Source organism: Cyprinus carpio, chromosome B21, assembly GCF_018340385.1.
Source record: "Cyprinus carpio isolate SPL01 chromosome B21, ASM1834038v1, whole genome shotgun sequence".
Taxonomy (NCBI): domain Eukaryota; kingdom Metazoa; phylum Chordata; class Actinopteri; order Cypriniformes; family Cyprinidae; genus Cyprinus; species Cyprinus carpio.
Window position 1 is genome coordinate 8,136,621 of NC_056617.1, and position 19,096 is coordinate 8,155,716.

Consider the following 19,096-nt stretch of genomic DNA (forward strand, 5'->3'; position numbering starts at 1 on the left):
GGCAAAAACTTTTGCATGATTTTGCATCAATATAAAATTCCAAGGGTATAGCAAAGAAGTGTAAGTGTCAGGAAATCCTATAAAATAACAGAACATGGGCTCTGATTCACTATAATTACAGTGATATACACCCTTCAACCTTGTATTACTCTCTTTGTTAAACAGTCACTCATGAATTTCCCGTCTATCTCCAAATCCAATTAATTTCTTTATACAAAACCATTTTCTCTGTTAGGAAAGAAGCAGCGTGCCTGACATACAATGAGAAAAGCGCTGCCTGGTTTGACATTCAGCCTTCTCTGTCAATCTCCAAACTTTAGTCTGTTTATCTAATTATAAAAGACGAGGAACTGCGAACCAAAAGCCACAACAGCAGGCAGAAGAGAAGCCAGGCGAGCTTTTGCAGGCAGACGGAGGCAGATTGTTTTCCTGGTTGTGTGTTGACTGAGAGTCTGATAAGCAGAGTGGCAGAGTGGTTTGTTTGAAGTCTCACACAAACAGAGTTCAGAGAGAGAATATATATAAGGCTGTGTGAAGTTTTTTTCCTCCTTTCCTCTCCTGTATCCCCCTCTTAAGCAACAGACAAACACATCTAGTTGACCAGAACAACTCTTCAGCTAAATCTTCACAGAATCCTGTCTTTTGCATAAGTCACAGCAAGGCTCTTGGAATGATTACAAAGAAACTCGGAGTGGAATACTAGCATACTGCACAGTATATACTGAATACTGCCTACAAATAGCATGTGAAACAAGGCACATTATGCAATGATAAATATTTCAAGCCAGTGTTGTTACTGTGTTGTTAAATATCAGATAATAATAATAATATAATAATAATAATAAAATGCTTCTTTGGCAATTACATAATTTACAGCTATACAGAAATACAAAACAAAAATCAAACAACAAAATTACTTACACTAAACTAAAAATATAAATATAAAATCTCATTCCAAATATTAATAAATATAATAATAGTATACAAATAATACTAAAATATCTCTGTTCTACATCATTGTCACATGATCTCATTTCATTATGCATAATCCACAAGCAACTTCTATTTAGCATTTTTTAAACCAAAACATCTTAATTATTGACAGTCTGATGAATAATGAGCCAATAAGCCAATATTACTTACAGTTCAGGCATGATACTGGAAGGTCAGGTCAAGCACAGTATGCACACTGCAAAAGTACAGTAGCATGGAAGTTTCAAAAAGAATTTTATGAAATTACATTTCATAGCCCATAAGAGACCAAGAGAGCACTTCTTATAAAACTAATGTAGACAAAAGCTTGAATTATAGTTTTAATTATTCAGTATAATAAAATCTACAGGTTCATACAACCTGAACGCAGCATGGTCTCTATATTTGATAGTTTTGACTACATAAAAGCTCACTAAATATGACTATAAAACAACAAAGTGGCAACAAAAAAGGCTCATATATGGCAAAGGATGATGTGCTAAATTTTTGTTATAGAAATATTTAACAAGGAAGCGTGCTTTTGATGTATGTTGTGTCATCTGTCTCACAGGTCCCCCCTACATGAACTCTTCCTTCATGTGTACTTCAAAAGGTCTGGTTTACGGACATAGAGACAAACGGGAGGGCACGGTCATGCCAAGCGCACAATGAAGCTGAAAGGTGACCCCCTCCCTAAGGGGGAGAGATACGCAGCAGGGCTCTGTTAAGAAGCTGACGCAAATGTCACCATCTCCTCTGCTCCAAGACTGCAAACATGACAACAACAAAAGATGAACCTTTTCGACATGTCAGTGCTGTGGCCATTTGAAAAATATTGCTACACGTGCACAACATGATATCTAATTCTGTGATAATCATAAGAGTCTTCTACATCTGGTTCAGCTGTTAAAGATTGTAATGTATTTGCTGACCCTGATGACTTGAGCGAGAAAAATCAGCGCAGGTGTTGACTTGCTGAGTTTCTGAATTTAAGTCTGTCCCATTGTGAAAGGAAACAGCAGAATATTACATGAGATCCATATTAATGAGTCAAGTTGCATGGCAACTGTAAACAGCCTACAGCTGAACATTATTACTTGGCAGAAAAATGGTTATTAAGAGTATTACTATTAATAAAGGTAATTATTTTGTAACATTGGTGTATTTCATCATATTGCTGCTGCTATCATAAAAGCAATAAACCACTCGGGGGCTCAGGGTTGCACTGCATTACATCATGCTTAACAACTCCTCTAAATTATGGGAAAATCACTGTGAAACCTGGTCTCTTGTGGTTTATGGCTTAATTTTAATACAATATGCTTCCTGCAATCCCTATGCATGGCATCAGGCAGAAATAATAGCTGAAAAGTCTGGATAACCAAACGCTTTTATCCAAAGATATAAATTAGCTGCAGCAAAAACAATTTATACAAGAGCTAACAATACTCCCGACAGGATTATTATAGTACACTTAACTAAAACTAAAACCATAAAACACATTTTAATTACTTAAATTCAAATACATATAAACTTAAACTCATGTTTTTGAGTTTCATCAACTGAAACTTATTTTCATTTAGTTTCAAATGATGTACTAAATCACTAAAACTAATAAAAATTCATAAAAAATATAGACTTTTTTTAAAGAAAAACTAGAAAAAAATTGACAAAACAAAACAAAATTACTTAAACTTTGACTTAAATTAAAATAAAAATATAAAATCTAAAAATAAAAACCAAATAAAAATTATCATAAAAACTAAAGTAGTATCTTAATAATACTAAAATAAAAATACAGACACACACACACATACATACATATATATATATATATACACACACACACAATATAGAAATATATAAAACAGAATCAATATTTTTATTTGAAAAGCAATAATTAGTATAATAAATTTTGATACAAAATAATGTAATATAATAGTGTGACTTAAAAAATGATGTGACCCTTAAGTGGAGGGTTGCCTCCCACCTAGAACTCCGAAATGGAAAAGAGAATGAGAGACTGAAAGCTTCTCTGCTTGAGAAGTCCAGGGCAAGTGTGCCATCTGGCCAGAAACACAAATGATAGAAATGATCAAGTTGGACAGTACATAAATGATGTGCATAAGCCACTTGGCATTCTTCCTAAGTGTGATGAAATACACACTTTAGTCCAACTAATCCAACAAAAAGGTTTTTGGACAGTTTTTGGAAGATCAATGAGAAAATCAATGATAACCTATGCAAATTTTTACTATGCCCTATGTACAGACCTGCACATGTGGACACACCTATTATCTGACCCATGATATTGACTGGAGATTGAACTAAATCCTTAAGTAAAGCCCTTTGAGGAAAAACAAACACCTGAAGGAGAAATGCAAATATACTGAAAACAGAGAGGAGAAACTGTGAGATTGCAGCACAAATGTGACCCTGGACCACAAAACCAGTCATAAGTAGCACGAGTATATTTGTAGCAACAGCCAAAAATACACTGCATGGGTCAAAATTATAGATTTTTCTTTTATGCCAAAAATCATTTGGATTTTAAGTAAAGATTATGCTCCATGAAGATATTTTGTAAATTTCCTACCGTAAATTTTTCATTAGTATTATACATTGAACTTCACTTGGACAACTTTAAAGGCGATTTTCTCAATATTTCGATTTTCAAATAGTTGTATCTCAGCCAAACAATATCCTATCCTAACAAATCATACATCACTGGCTTATTTATTCAGCTTTCAGATGATGTATAAATCTCAATTTCAAAAAAATTAACCTTATGACTGGTTTATTGGTACAGGGTCACAAATAGTTTTCAAGTGAAGCCGAATCCCTTCTGCACCCTGCTGCGGAGAGGCAGAGAAAAGGAACATGCACCAGGCCCACAGCCACCCGCCATATCAAATTCCAGTCAAAACTGCCTTTCTCATGGCCTGGGAGCATTGTGTTTCCAAAAAAGAAACCTGTCAAGGAATATCACAGGAAGACATTACTGTACTTTTCTTTTTATTAAATGTTGCCACACTACTGTTTCACTAAGAAACTATGAACTTTACTGTTGCTCTTTCTGCTGAGTGTCATAACCGTCTGGATTCACAGTTGGAACCTAGGTTGGCATCAGGCAAGAAAGATATGAAGCATAGCGATGATAAAGAAACACAATAGGTGAGAAGTACAGTCAAAGAGAGCAGAAAAAAATACAGAGAGAGAGAGAGAGAGAAACATTCCCCTAGGGCTTCACTTCATAGAGAAACGACTGGGACAAGCTGCTACCTTCCTGCAACAGTTTGAAAATCCACACTAAGCATCACTCATCAACACACAGTGAGGAAACCAAAAATATGAGGTAATACAACTAGAAAAGCAAAGTTTGTCAAGACATATGTTGGCTAAACGAAGCCTTACTCGTAGGTTTAGGGGGAGGGGAGTTCAAAGGACTTGAAAATTGAACATTTGAAGGCCTTAAGGAGTCAGAAAACAATAGAATGACAGACAGATTGATAGATAGAACGATAGATAGAAAGATAGATAGATAGAACGATAGAACAAAAGGTAGTTGGATATATAGATAGAACGATAGAAAGAAAGATAGAAAACTATAGAATGATAGACCGATAGATAGACCGATAGATAGAATGATAGAACGATGGTTGGTTGGTAGGTTGGTTGGTTGGTTGGTTGGTTGGTTGGTTGGTTGGTTGGTTGATAGATAGATAGATAGATTATTGAACAACATGACAGAACGATAGTATGATTGAAAGAATGTCAGACAGAATTATAGAATGATATTGACAGTATGACAGAACAACAAACAAAATAATACAACGATAGACTGAGCAACACAGAGGAAGACATGACAACAAGAACGACAGAGAATGGTAGAACTACCAATAGAACAACAAACAAAAATGATAGAATGATAGACTGGATGTCAGACAGATTGACAGCTAGGTTGTATATAACGTTTTTGCACTACGATTCTTTTTTTGTTGTTGTTGTTGTTTTTGTTTTTTTTTACAAGAGTGTAGAATTTGAAAATAGGGCAATTCAATCTCTTTAAAGACTTGTTCAAAAACACTGACTTCGTTATGAGTGAAACATCTTTAAAACACATACAAAAACATTTTAATAACCTTCAAAGTGTGACCAGGACCTGCTGTTTTCTGTCTGTGCAACAAGAGGCACTGGCACACGTTCAAATGGTACTCCATTATCAATCTCTTTGACTCCGGCACAAACAAAGCAAGGCCAGGTCCCTACCACTTTGAAGCCACTCATTGTCTCGCTGCATCCAAAACACATGAAAGACAGCAGAATTGAACACGACTCTTTGAAGTCAGCACTTTGTGTTCGTGGATAAGCGGACTCAGCCCTGATCAGAGTCCTGAATATTCTGAGTGGGATGAAGAACCAAGAACAAGCACAGACTATGCCATCAACTCAACCTGCCTCAACCTCAACCTGCGGGGAACAGTTGACGTCAACACGGACAGATGTGAGACAGACAGAGATAACATGGAAACATCCTCTCTACCAGGCCCTGGAGCTGTAAAACAAGCTAATTAAAGAAGCCAAACAATAATCGTTAAGGAAAAGGTAGCTAATAGTACTTGCGCGCCGCTCGAGCCTTGGGTGCTGTCAGGACGATTAATGGCATTTTTAAATGACTTTCACAAAGACATCACAGTGGTGTTAAAGGTCAGATGAGGTGAACCGTGGCTTTAGTTGTTACTTACTGGCTGAATGTTCAACCGCCTGTGACCACAGAAAGGGGGAGGTGAGCTTGTAACCATGGTAACAAGCTGAGGCAAAGCATCCACTGTAGATACTGGAGTACCAGGTTTCTGAACTGAACTAGAAAGGAACCTATTTGACCCGAGGGTTCGTTTGGATTGGCTCAAATGAACTTGTCTTGACCACTGAGGATTTTGCCATAGGTGTAACATTCCATCAAGCGTAACATTCTGCCCATTCAGAGCAAGGTAAATCAAAGTGCTAACACGCATACCAATAGAAAGCAGATGTAATGCTATTTTATTTTTCTCAATCTCTTTCTCGTGATATTGCATTGATTCTTTTTTTTATTTTTTATTTTTGCATGCATATCTTTTCCTACGGTTGGAGTACTGAATTTGTCTAAATGAGTGCAAAAAGAGATAGAAATTTGATATAGCTGGGAATCTATCATGTTTTCCCCAGTTTAAAATCATAATCCAATTACATTATTGTGATAATTAATAGTATCAAATTGATGTACATTGATAATACATAAAAGAATTGCTATACAAAGCCCTAATCTGGGGGCTTTCTGCCACTATTATTGACAAAGAAAGTAGAGAAAAAACAGGAAATTAGTGAGAAATGGGATCAGGAGGTATCACTGGACTGATTCAAACCTGTATGACCCATATGAGCAACAAAATGCTACACTTTTTCTAATGCAAGGGGCATTACATAGGGATCCTGTGAATCAGTTGTAAAAAGGTGACCAAACTTCAAAATAAATAATATTTGTGTTTCACCTATATAAAATAAAAGCAAAGCAAAAACTAAACTAAACTACACTAAAACATGAAAAAAAAAACTAAAACACAAAACAAAAAGCACCAAACAAACCAAAACATGAAACAAAACCAAAACACAACACTAAAAGAAAAGAAAGCAAAAACAAAAAAACAAAACAAAAATAAAACAAAATTAAACAAAAAACAAAACAGATTTAAATCACAACTACAAATGCTCTGCTGTTTATTTCCATCAGAAGACTACCCTATCTTCATCTTCCTCCCTTGTCTGCTTTTTTCGCTTTGTTCCTGCTGGACATTGTACTATTGATCTGAACCTCAGAATGGGGAGGGGAGGAGATTTATTCTCCTATTAGAGGCTTTTGCTGTGTTATGGCTGTAGATTAAAGGTCTGCTGCTGCCCAGAGCAACACCGTTACACCGACCTATTCATTAAACAACTGAATATTGAGTTAAGTCATGGTTTGGCCAGCTCGGGCTGACACTTACTGAGAAATCAAGCGGAGAGGAGAGAAAAGGCATGGGCAAACATCACATCCTTTATTCTTCTGAAGTGGAAACCACTGCACACACCCATGCACCCATATACATGCACTCTAGTGTCAAATAACTGATATTACTTGATCTAGAAAATCTATAGTGTGCTGTATTACATGATCTCTGTGTATGTCAAATTCACAGCAAGCTCTGAAACACTGTGCTTATTCCAAACCTAATGAAGCAACTCTGTAATTCAGCACGCTCCAAATCTCAACTCAAACCTGCCTCAACGGACAGGAATGTAACTAACTTGACCAGATTCAATATCAGGATGTATCACTAAAAGAAATTGGAGAAATATTGATGATTTATTTTGCACTACAAAGATTTTTGTCCAAACAAATGCTCTCCGGAACAATGGACAAAGCCCTTTAACAAAACACAAAATACACAAAAGTCTCAAGTTCAAATATCAAAGAAATGTAATTCACTAAGAACCCGAGCACATTCACAATTGTAGGTCAGTTGTAGTGAAATTGACAGACGTGGCCTTTTCAATATCTCTGGCATCTGCAGTTTTCCCATTTGTCCAAACTGGCTCATTTTTAACTAAGGAATCTCAGGAAATGTCTCTCTTTTTAAAAAGCTTCTTACAGCCCCTTACTGTGATGTCCTCTCCATCATGTCTGCCAAGACAGCGTCTCATGGCTCTGTATGTCGCCCCTTAAAAATATCATCTATACAGTGATGACTGTATTTCCAGTAGGAGGTAAACAATCATTTAGTATGAATCTAAAGCAAAGACACTCCACTGAGATTTCACCTTGAGCCAAGATAATAAAGGAATAAAAAGCCTTACATTAATGAGCAGATACAGTACATTCGACCAGAACTATCTTCACTGCATGTGGAAAGACAATGAGATGTAGATAGCCTGATGAAAAGGAAAAGATGAAAGGGTGAAATGACAAAAGTATTTTTATAGTGAAAAAAGGTTCTTTAGATCATTGAATGTTCTTCACATTAAAGAAACAGTTCTGAAAGTTCTATGGGGAAACCCAAAATGATTTTTCTCTTTCTATGAGTGTATATCTATAATATTTCAATTGTTTTTAGATTATAGGTAGGGTAAACGTACCTATTAAGCTCACATACCCATTAAGCACACTTCCATGTTTGAGCTCAGATTATAAAAAGAAAAAATAATGTATTATCATACTTGATATCTTAACCAATTGATGTGTTTATTACTATATACCTCCTGTTATTTCAAGTCAGTCAGGTCATTGCACACTGAGATATGAGGCTCCATGTGGTCACACTGTCTGGCACCATTTTGAAAGCTGTCTAAAAACTTTCACCAAAAGAGGAGCCCCTTAAATGTGCATTTTATTTTGTGTAAGATTCACTACTTACTGTAGAATTAAGAGATTAATGTTTAGACTTTTGCATATTATAACCTGAAACTTGGATGTGGGAAATAATTACATTAGATCCAAAAGATAGTTTTAGTAACAGAGCGCAGATGCTACAGAACACAGTTAGCTGACTAGCTGTATAAGATTGTGTGCTACGCTAATATATTTCTTCAAAGGCATTACTGCCTTGTACTTTTACATCCATAATATTATAAATTGACAGTTTATTGCTGGTCTGTGGTTTCACACTGCTGTTATTTTTAAAGATTTCATATTATTTTAAGGTGAGCTTAAAGGGTACATTATCAAAATCACACAGGTTCAGTGTGACATCATTAAGAAAAAGTATAATTTCATAGATATTGTTAATAATAGTTGTTCATAATAAAACATGTATGAACTTAATACATGACCAAGATTATATATTTAGCAAAATCTTGTCATTTTAATAAATATTACATAACATTTATTAAAAAATGTTGCTGCTCCCATTAAGCTCAGTGTGCTCTCTTTAAGCACTTTCAAACTGAACGGCTATATAAATACTTCATAAACAGACTTTGACAACTGATGGTTGTCACTTTAAGTCAATTTAAACGATTTTTTATGGAATCAGTCAGCCCAAATTTACAGACTGGCTCTGACCTTTGGCAACTACTAGAATCAAAAAATCGGGGCAAAATCCTGTACTGTAGTCCAGCCTTAAGAGAATATAGATAAGTTGACATCCATTTAAAAAGAGGCTTCAGAATGAGGATAGTTTCTGTGTTCATCACCATGAACGAAATGTTTTATTGGTTGCATTTTTATAAATAATAAGAATTTTTAATAAAACATGATGTGAGCTTAATGGGAACAGGGATGTGCTTAAAGGGTACAAACATGTACCCATTAAGCACAGCCAGACTTTTTGCATTTAATGATGTATATCTTGATTGAAATGCTTTTGTCATTTAAAATAAAATTAAATATTTTTGTGTGAGAGATTAATATTTTATTTTAACATAATTTTTTGTACTGAAACCAATATCTATACAAATCAATAAAAATGTCTCAGTGTAGATTTAGGTGAATTTAATAGGTATGTTTACCCTAGATCAGCAGCATTAGGGCATTATGCGGCACAAACGCCTACTAACAATAAACAATACAGTGGCTCCCAGCAATAAAAACCACTGTCAATGTGAACGTGGCTTTATAGCTAATGGTGTTGTAGCCATTATGATGCGTCCACGTAAAAAAAAGAGTGTGATCTGCAGTGTCTCACAGGAATCGGATCAGAGGAGCAGTGGGCGGCAGACGTGGACGATCACAGTTGAAAAATATAAAAGAACTGAGCATGCCATTGTCTCAAGGCCTAACCGGGTTGCCTGAGGACAGCAAGGGCCAGACTGCTGTTGTCGAGGTAACAGTGGCCAATGGTAATAACAGCACAATGTCTGGGTATGGGAATGACATTGCCATTTAAAATGAATGAACTATGAAAAAATAATCTTGTTTTGCTAATCTGCATAAAACAATGACTGTTAGACCAAGCAAAAGCCTCTGCCAACTGTTTATAATGCCTATGGATATTACAAACATGCCAAAAAAGGGTAAGAGGTAGGGCTGCACGCTTAATTGAAAAACCAAAATCACAAAGGCTGAAATTTAATAAAATAAATATTTGTGCTGTGTGTTTTAGAGTGATTATCTAGATCTATTTTGAAGTAAACGCTGCTCCACACAAACTCCATCTCTGCATCTCTGAGTTTGAGTCGCTTTAATGTGCTTTTGGAAATGCAACATGTGCCAATCATCTTCCCATACTTCAATTAGAAGCGTTTATAAACCAAAGAGATGCTTCAAAGGGGTCTTGAAATGCATTTTTTTTTATTATTTTATGTTTCCTGAGGTGCATTTATAATCTTAGTATGTTTATTTCATCAAAAATTGCTCTAATGTAGAAAAAAATGGTTCTACCCTGAAATTAGCTCTCTGATTTGAACACTCTATTGGAAGGGTTGTGTCTGCTTTGAGATTGTAATGTACACTCCCACTCCTATGATTGACTAACATCTTTGCATGTTAAAAGAGCATTACATGTGGAACTCTTTCAAAAACTTACTGCATTTTTACTACAATAGCCACCAGGATTAACTACGGTTTTCTTGCTAATAATAGGAATAGTGTGAAGTTTAGTCACTGGCTTGATTTACAACTTTGTGAGCGAGAATGTCTGTGCATGAGCCCTTAGTGGTAATCCTAATTTGGCTAGGGCCCAGGCAGCAAATCAGTACTGAACAAACACCTCATTAATATTCATAAGCCAGTCTGATAAGGTTTAAATGCATCTCACAAAGTTTCAGATTTCCAACTAAAATATTGATCCCCAAAACCCATCTATATCCATTCTATGCTGTTGCTCTCTTCTTCCTCTTTCTTTTAAAATGATCACATTTTGTCATACTCCTCTAACTCCATCCGCTTTTAATCCCTGCCCATCTCTGATTTATCTGTCAAGACCATTTTCAGAATGGCCATTATCTGCTCCATAAATCCACAGTCTCTGAAAGTGTAATTGGAAGCTTGACAAACATAAACTGTGGACTGAAATGGACCACAATATAAAGAGCAGGTGTTGGGAGCTCAGACACCTGGAGATAAACAATGCAATTGCACTACAGTTACAAATCTGACAGAAAAACCTGGTCCCTTTTAAAGGGATAGATACCCAAAATTAAATTTTCATACATAAAGACTCTTAAATAAAATATATATATTTTTATGTTCCTTGTTAAAAAAAAAAAAAAAAAAAAAATTAAAAATCAATTTATAATAATAATTGTAACAACATGGAGGTGAAATATTCACAGACTGAGAGCAGCTTACATATAAAAATGTTGCTACAAGCATTTTTACATAGTGTCAGTCACTGAGTATTACACATGAGAGATTTAAACTGCTAATCGTCTCTGTGAAATTAATTAGCCACATTTAAATTTGTGCCTATCTTACAAGTCCATTACTATTAAGTAGAGACTTGAAACATTTAATTTGCTCTACTTCATCATCTTGGGCAGCACTTAGATAGCAGCTCTGCATCGGCGATCCAGACAGCAGAAGAGAGATTGCGCTTCAGCAATGCACTGGCTCATAGCACAGTTTCACACAGGTATGCAAGTTAAAAAATTCCCTCTCACCTCCTGAAGCACCTAAAAACACTGAATGAATATTTTACCACTTAAAAACTGAATGATAAGTGAGCAAGTAAAACTGAGCAATTTTTCTTGTTGCATTCCATCACAAAAATCCCCTGAATTTTATTCACTAACCAATAGCAATCCAGCTTATCAAGACAATGTGCTGAAACAGCACAAATACTGCATATAAATTTGGGCTCATTATAGCTTGCACCTTATTCTCAAAACTTAGGATTGTGTACCCAGTACTATTAGCATTGAGCTCTTACCAAAACAGAAATTAGGTTAATACCAAACCTGCATTAAACCCATTACTGAATGCCGTATTACTTTCAATGTCATAAACAGTGGTAATTATCTGGGGCATTCACTAAAAAAAAGCCTCCAGTGCATTACAAAAGTTAAATAAGAAAATGGCAAATATGAACCCAGGTTGACACTACCGTTCAATAGTTTGTTGCAAGATTTTTTTAAAAGTCTGTTATGCTCCCCAAGGTTGAACTGGGACTTTACTCAACAGCAAAAGCCCTATTTGAACAGGACTAATTATCCTGAACAGCTCAGATAAATTTGTGTTTCACAGACCAACTTCATTTTAACCCTGTCACACAACCTTGGTAAAAATGATTAAAACCAAACAAGGGGCCCCCTTATGAAATCTAATCTTGTCCAGATAGGAATATCTGTAAGTACAGCATATATGTTTCACAACTTCTCCCCTCATTTATTCTGACCTTTGTCAAATACTGTAGCTAAAGCCAAATCTTATTATTGTGCTACCTTGTGCACCTTCATTATAGATTTAGACCTTTTTGCTAACATTCTAAGTAAAATAACAGTTAAAATACTGTTGGCATCCCATCTGATGTAAAGATAATGAAATCCTCCCATTAATTATACACATAAGGTTTTAACAATCTCACATATATACTTAATGTTTCAGGATGACCTTCTATAATACCCACATATAAACAGACACTCTTATTCCTAACTAAAAAAAAAAATTAAAAAAAAAAACTACAGACAATTGCAAACAGCGTATGAAATCTGAGGCATGTCACAAACATCATTTGGAAAAGGAATCCTGCGCAAATAGTACTAAAGAGCTCTAAAATCTGAAAACTCAACTTTTTTTAGGAGTACAAGATCGGCCAGAGGGCAATGTTTGCACAGATACAGAGGGGGACCAGACTAGAACACTTTGTAACAGGCACTTTCACAAATACACAAATCCGATCCCTTACTTTCCTGAAGACATAGAACACACACATATACATCCCTTTAAAACTGTTTCTCCCTCCCCAGCTGTGGACTCACCCTGTCAGAACGACCACAAAGTCCATTACGTTCCAGCCATTGCGTAGGTAAGAGTCTTTGTGAAACACAAAGCCCAAGGCGATGATCTTAATGCCGGCCTCGAAACAGAATATTCCGATAAAGTAGGGCTCTGTGTCGTCCTGCAGGAAGAGAGAGCAAAAAGAAGGATAAATTGTTTTTGTGCATTTGAAAGAAGACAGCGCCTATTGATGCATGGAAGAAAGACAGAAAGCAGGACAGCGAATATAGGTTGAAGCTTTTCGCTTTTTTGCACAACATACATAGAATAGGTCAAGAAGCATGGATTTGCGCTGTGGTGAGGAAGGCAGAGATCTGACATGATGTAAAATCACGTTCTATGTGATTGAAAAGATGTTATAATTAAACAGACTATCATTATATTATATACGTTCCCCTCAATGACAATATATGTAAAAACGTTTCAGATGCTGTTACCAGAACATTACATCTCAGAGGGGGAGAAAAAAAGTCTCAAAATTCTGAAACCAAGTGAAACTGGAAAAAAAATATCTAGTATGTGTCATGGAATCTGTTAGATGAATGTACTTAAACAGATTCAGTCCTGGCTACAGCATGTCACATTTGCTTTTGAACTCATTCCCATTAATGTCACCAGAGCCCTACGGCTCTACAGGCACTTACACCGGACTAACCTCTCCAGTGCTCTGCTCTCAGAAATCCCTCCCACTTTATGAGTGCAATTATCAACCCCACTTGCAAATAAGTCTTCTTATAGCCCTTTTTTGATGGAAACCTTGCCCTAGCAATATAATTCTTTACGACAGTCTTCAATAAAAACAGCATGATGCCGTTTTATGATTATAGCTTGGTACAGCAAGGAAAAAACTGCAGTGTTAAAGCTCTCTACTATTTGTAAAAAATAACTGTGTCTTCGGTAATGCATTACATAATATTTCATTATCAAAAACAAATATAATTAAACAAACAAAAACTAAATTTGTGTAGAACACTCCCTTAAGGTGCCCAAAGTGAAATCACACTCTATTGGTGTATATTTTCTCAATAATAGTCTAATTATTGCTGTGGTGCTAGACAGCACCTGTCATGTTGTCTCTATGAAATCACTTGGCAAAAATGTGCTTGCGGGAGCAGATGTGAGGCTGTGCGTAACGGATGATTTATGGGAGTGGAGAAATGAGTGAGTGTGGCGGCAGACAGCATATTTAAAATTTATTATGTATAGATCCATAGAGTTTATTAATAATGAACATCCTGTCTGTAGTGTTTGGGTATCAGGGGGGCCAGTTTAGCTCTGCAACAAGTAGGGAATTGGTTGCGTCGCAGTGTTAACCAGACAAGCTGTTGATGAATTTGACAGGTTGAGGTTGAACCCTTGCTACAGGGAACAATGAAAACTGCAATAGCTCTTCAGTTAAGGACTGTCTCTGTCTCAAATCACACACAGAACCTTAAAGGAACAGTTCACCACAGTATGACTATTCTGTCCTTATTTATTCACCCTTGTAATGTCATTTCAAACCCATATAACTTTCTCACAAATGTGTAAAAATATCCATGCTGCTCTTTTCCACAGAATTGTTATGGAAAAACACCTAGAAAGTGGTGATTTCATATGTTTTGTGGCCTGTATTCCAGGTTGTCTTATGTAATATGCTTTATGGGAAGAACAGACCAAATTAAAGTGAGAATCATCCCCTTGATAAAAGCTCTCCAATGTCATTCCACATATTCATGAGCCAATAGCCTCAATTATATAGTGTCATTGTGCTTCGGGTATCCAGAGTTCAAGTCCCAGCTCAAGGACCTTTCCCGATCCCACCCCACTCTCTCTCCCAATCTGCTTCCTGTCTAATGACTGTCCTATCATAATAAAGCAAAGATGGCAAAAATAAATCTTAAAAAAAGGTGAAGGGTGAAATAAATTTGCCCTGCATAAACCCTGTAAAACTACACAGAAAGGATGGAAAGTTGTATTTTTAGCATCAGGGAGTTGTTTTTGAGAGGACCCTATTGACCTTATAGGTACATGCTGTTTTCCTTTCTGTGATTGAAGCGCTCCTCCTGGGAGTGTGGAATCCAACATCACCGCCTGCATATTCAGCTTCACAAAGAGACTATTACCGCATTAAGCTGCCAACATGTCCGGTTCCTAGTTTAATTGTGCTATAGCACACTTTAAAGCCGCTTCCTTATTTCATTTTGACTCAACAGGCACAACTACTGTTGCAAGCGGGGGAATAAGAGCAAGGCAGTGGATCAAAGCATGCTCTGCATGGGTTAAGGTCGGATCATGGAGAAGCAGCGTTATGCACACATTCGTCAATGGTTCCCAGCAGGCAGGGTTTTAATGAGACAGAGACGTGGCTCCTGTGTGGAGTACTTGGGTGGTTCTCAGTGGCCCTGGATAGGAGCTCCGAGAGTGGGATAACAGCCTCCGCTCCAACGGGCTCACCGATCACCCACGCCAACCAGTGCAAGACCGCTAAAATGATCAATCAATATACTCCAGCGGGGATGTCGGGTGTGTGGGTGGAAAGAAAAGCAAGCCAAATACACAGTTATCTCTCACTTGCTCTGCTTTTTGCAGAATGCATTGTCATTGTTCTTTCTCTCTCCTGAGAGATGTGGTTGCAGTCTTATTCAGTAAAAAATGAATAATCTGATATGTGATAGACATGTGAAACCTTAATAATCAAGAGTGAATGACGAGAAAACAGAGAATTCTGATGCTCACCAGGCGCTCAGACATGGGTGTCTTGTCCATGGCGGGGAGATGCTGTTCGAGGGCCAGTACGATGCAGTTGGCAATGATGGTAGTGAGGATCAGGTACTCAAATGGAGTGGAAGAGTCAAGGAAAAACACCGGAATAACAATACAAACAACAACCATAAATTCAAAAAACATTCAGGAAGACTGTGCAAAAATGGTGCATGATATATCAATAGCCCAATGTAAATTTGACAGGAATTGTGCTGATACGTGCTTTAAAATACTGGCTTAAAGGGACAGAGCGCCAAAAAAGATCATTATTCACCCTAATGTCATTCCAAACCGGACATTTTTTCAAATATCTTAGTGTTTTTATTCCATGCAATGATAGCGTCTCATTGCCAGGAGACGAACAACAATTGAAAACAATAAATGCTGCATTTGAATATGCCTACTTCAAGAAGGTAAAAAACAGTATGCGAAAAAACTAATATGTCCAAACCAATAGCATTCAATTTCATACTAGGCAAAATGTTCACAGATGACCCACTTTCTCAGAGATCCCGAAGTGCGCATTAGGTAGATACTTTACTAACCCATGAGGCCACGGGAGAGGATTTGTGTAGGTCAGGTAACAGTAACAACATGGTGGACACAATACATCTGAATTTCATACCCATATTAACAGACACAAAGTAAGTTATAAACCAAACTATGCACGCAACCTATGTGTTCTAAAATTGGCTCAAAATATCAAACATGACATCCTCAAACAGGATGGAATCTATTCTAAATCTATTAAAGCTGTGTCTGTGTCCATCATATATTTTGTGACTTTCAGCAAAATTTGTGAACTCCGATTTCCCAAAATTAGCAGACAAGCTCTGACTTTCGGCAACTAGCGTCAACTCATCCAGACCATAAATCAAAGAAAATCAATGCAAAGTCATAAAGTCATACAGAGTTAGAATAAGATATGGGTGAACTATCCTTTTAAAAGTATTTCTCAGGAATAACTACTTGTGAGTTTCCACCAAGGAAAAAAGGATTGTGTGCAACTGGAATTATACTTTTTGTAGTTTTTATTAGTAGTAGATCATGTTCAAACCAACTAGCAGTAATGCTGAATGCATTTACACCACCTCGCTCTATGCTGGAAATGACATGCAGAGGTCTTGGCATAAAAGTGAGACATGCTTTCAACACTGGAACATTGCAGTGCAGAGATCATGATTACCCATTAGACTGGCATGATGCTTTCTTTCTCAGCACAGCCATTTGTGCAACCTTATTGCATCTGTGAAATGTTTGTGTAAGCCCACCAATATTGTCATTATTATATCTTTTTCATCATTTTTAAAGGAAACACTGAAAGGCTGCTTACATCTTTATGGATGGTCAGCCATTATAGTGCATTCTTAGGACAGGATCCATTTCTCCAATTTATTTTCCTTGCCTGTTCCCTACAGCTATAGGTCTTTATGGAATCGCCATTCATGGAGGCAACGAATTGGAAAGGAAAGGTCCAATGGCTACTTCAATCACATTCTTGTCAACCCCTTGAGGGATCTCCACTTGCTATAAAAACATAATTCTATGAATGCCTGAATTCCATAAAGAAGCATTTTAAATGTGCAACAAACTAGACAAATTTATCAAAAAATAAAGGCAGGATATCTTATTGCACAGTGCTTTAAAATTCTAGTAAATGTTGGTAACTGAAACATCACTGATGAGATTTCAGGACCCTGGAGAGCGCTACAGCTTTTCACAACCATTGTGTTATAAAATGAAAAATTACCTGGGCTCATACATTTGTTTATTAAAGAATCATTTGCTAATGAATATACTAATGATGAATATGCTAATGAACTAATTTATTTGCAGAACTATTATTACTACTACTACTCCCCTAGTTATAGTAGGCTTATGTTAGTACTGAAGGCAACTGTTTTACATTGCCATTACTATTACTGCAAAAAAATTAGAAAACAACGCAACCGTTAGTTTTTGCCCATTTATAGGGCCAATAACGCTGGAAAAATACAACACACGACCTGCAACTGCTTGTCAGTCTTTGTAAACGTACAACCGCTCTGAAACACAGTAGGGAATCTTCATCGTTTGACGTTTTAATCAGTTAGATACTGAAAATAAGCAGCGCGTGAAAGTTTCTGCGACTAAACCAAACACATGAATATTCAATAAGGAAGCGCTGTGCCAATTTATGATTGGTTGTCTGTTGCTAATCAATTAGCCTATGTTTCACAGTGTATACATTTGGAGGTGTCCCCTTTTGAAACGTTGATTACCCGATGGTTTAAACTAGTCTGTAAGCCAGGCTTAAACACACGCACACACACACACACCTTAGCCAGGTGCAGTATGAAAAGCCTTATCGAGCGCTTGACTTTCCCACATTTGAATTAGAAAATAAAAGGGCTGATCAGCCAACACCCCGACACGACCACCAGCTGCCAAATGCCTTAAAGTGCGTGAACACGTGAAAACAAAAGGCGTGTCAATCACCATTTCAGCACGCAACAGTTCATTTGACATTGGCAGATCTAAAAGCGTGTATTTATATGCTTTCTAAACAAGAATGAGATCATATGTAGAGGAGGAAGATGAGGAGAAGAGGAGATGAAATGAATCTATATCCATTTTGCATATATCTTGAAGATTAAGGATATGGCCATTCGGTTATTCTTTTGGCGTATTTCCTGAAGACATTGTCCTCACTGAAGATGAACAAAGAGCGGTTGACAGTGAAGCAGTTCTGTTTGGTTTGTTTAGGATTATATAAAGCCATTGTCCTGGCTCTCTGAGCCATCGACTGTTTGTACATTCTTTGACCGCCCGAGGGACCTCCTGCCCGGGCTCCCCCTCTCCCGGCGCTCGCTGGACCTCCATAGCGGGTGGGCAGATCGTCTCCAAAGCGAGCCATCCTAGAAATGCAGATATCCAACAGGTAAAATCCAAACTGGCATTAAACAGGAGAGGAAGAGTACACATTACAGAACCGACATCTGTTACCACTTAGAGTCCCCATCAGTCTATGTGAAGTGAAATAAAAATATAAAAGTCCCTTTTAACCAGCTCCCCGTGCGCCCTCGCCTCACTCCATTGCTCAGAAAATTGCACAAAATAGAAACTTGTCACAGAAATGTCATTCCCGTTGAGTGCATTTCAAACAAAGGAAAATGTGTAACCATTCAATTCGTGCCACATTCATCCAACAACACAACCTGATCCAGCTGACAGGTCACGAAACCAAAATGTGCACCATCACTTGCGCGTCATACTAGACGGAAAAAACGAGTTGGTGGAATCAAAAGCGCGAAAAAAGGTGTTCCATATGCACGCGCAAACGTTTGTTCTCTTTAGCAATGATTTGCTTTCCGCTTCCACACAACAATTGCATTTGGAGACGCGCACGGTACGAATGGTGCCAAATGAGTGGACGCTGGTGAGCGAGAC

The 19,096-nt window shown here is 37.1% G+C and overlaps 1 protein-coding gene across 23 annotated transcripts in view; it reads right to left on the minus strand.

Annotated features, from left to right (window-relative positions):
• The window catches only part of cacna1bb (calcium channel, voltage-dependent, N type, alpha 1B subunit, b), a 99,464-nt gene extending 80,368 nt beyond the window's left edge, over positions 1-19,096 (minus strand). For all 23 annotated transcript variants that reach the window (XM_042747731.1, XM_042747747.1, XM_042747746.1 and 20 more), the window contains exons 1-3: positions 18,310-19,096; positions 15,641-15,746; positions 12,904-13,043 (exon numbers count right to left, since the gene is read on the minus strand). In XM_042747731.1, the coding sequence (XP_042603665.1) occupies positions 12,904-13,043; positions 15,641-15,746; positions 18,310-18,563 (500 nt within the window). In that variant the 5' untranslated portion in view covers positions 18,564-19,096. The remainder of the gene's footprint in view (positions 1-12,903; positions 13,044-15,640; positions 15,747-18,309) is intronic.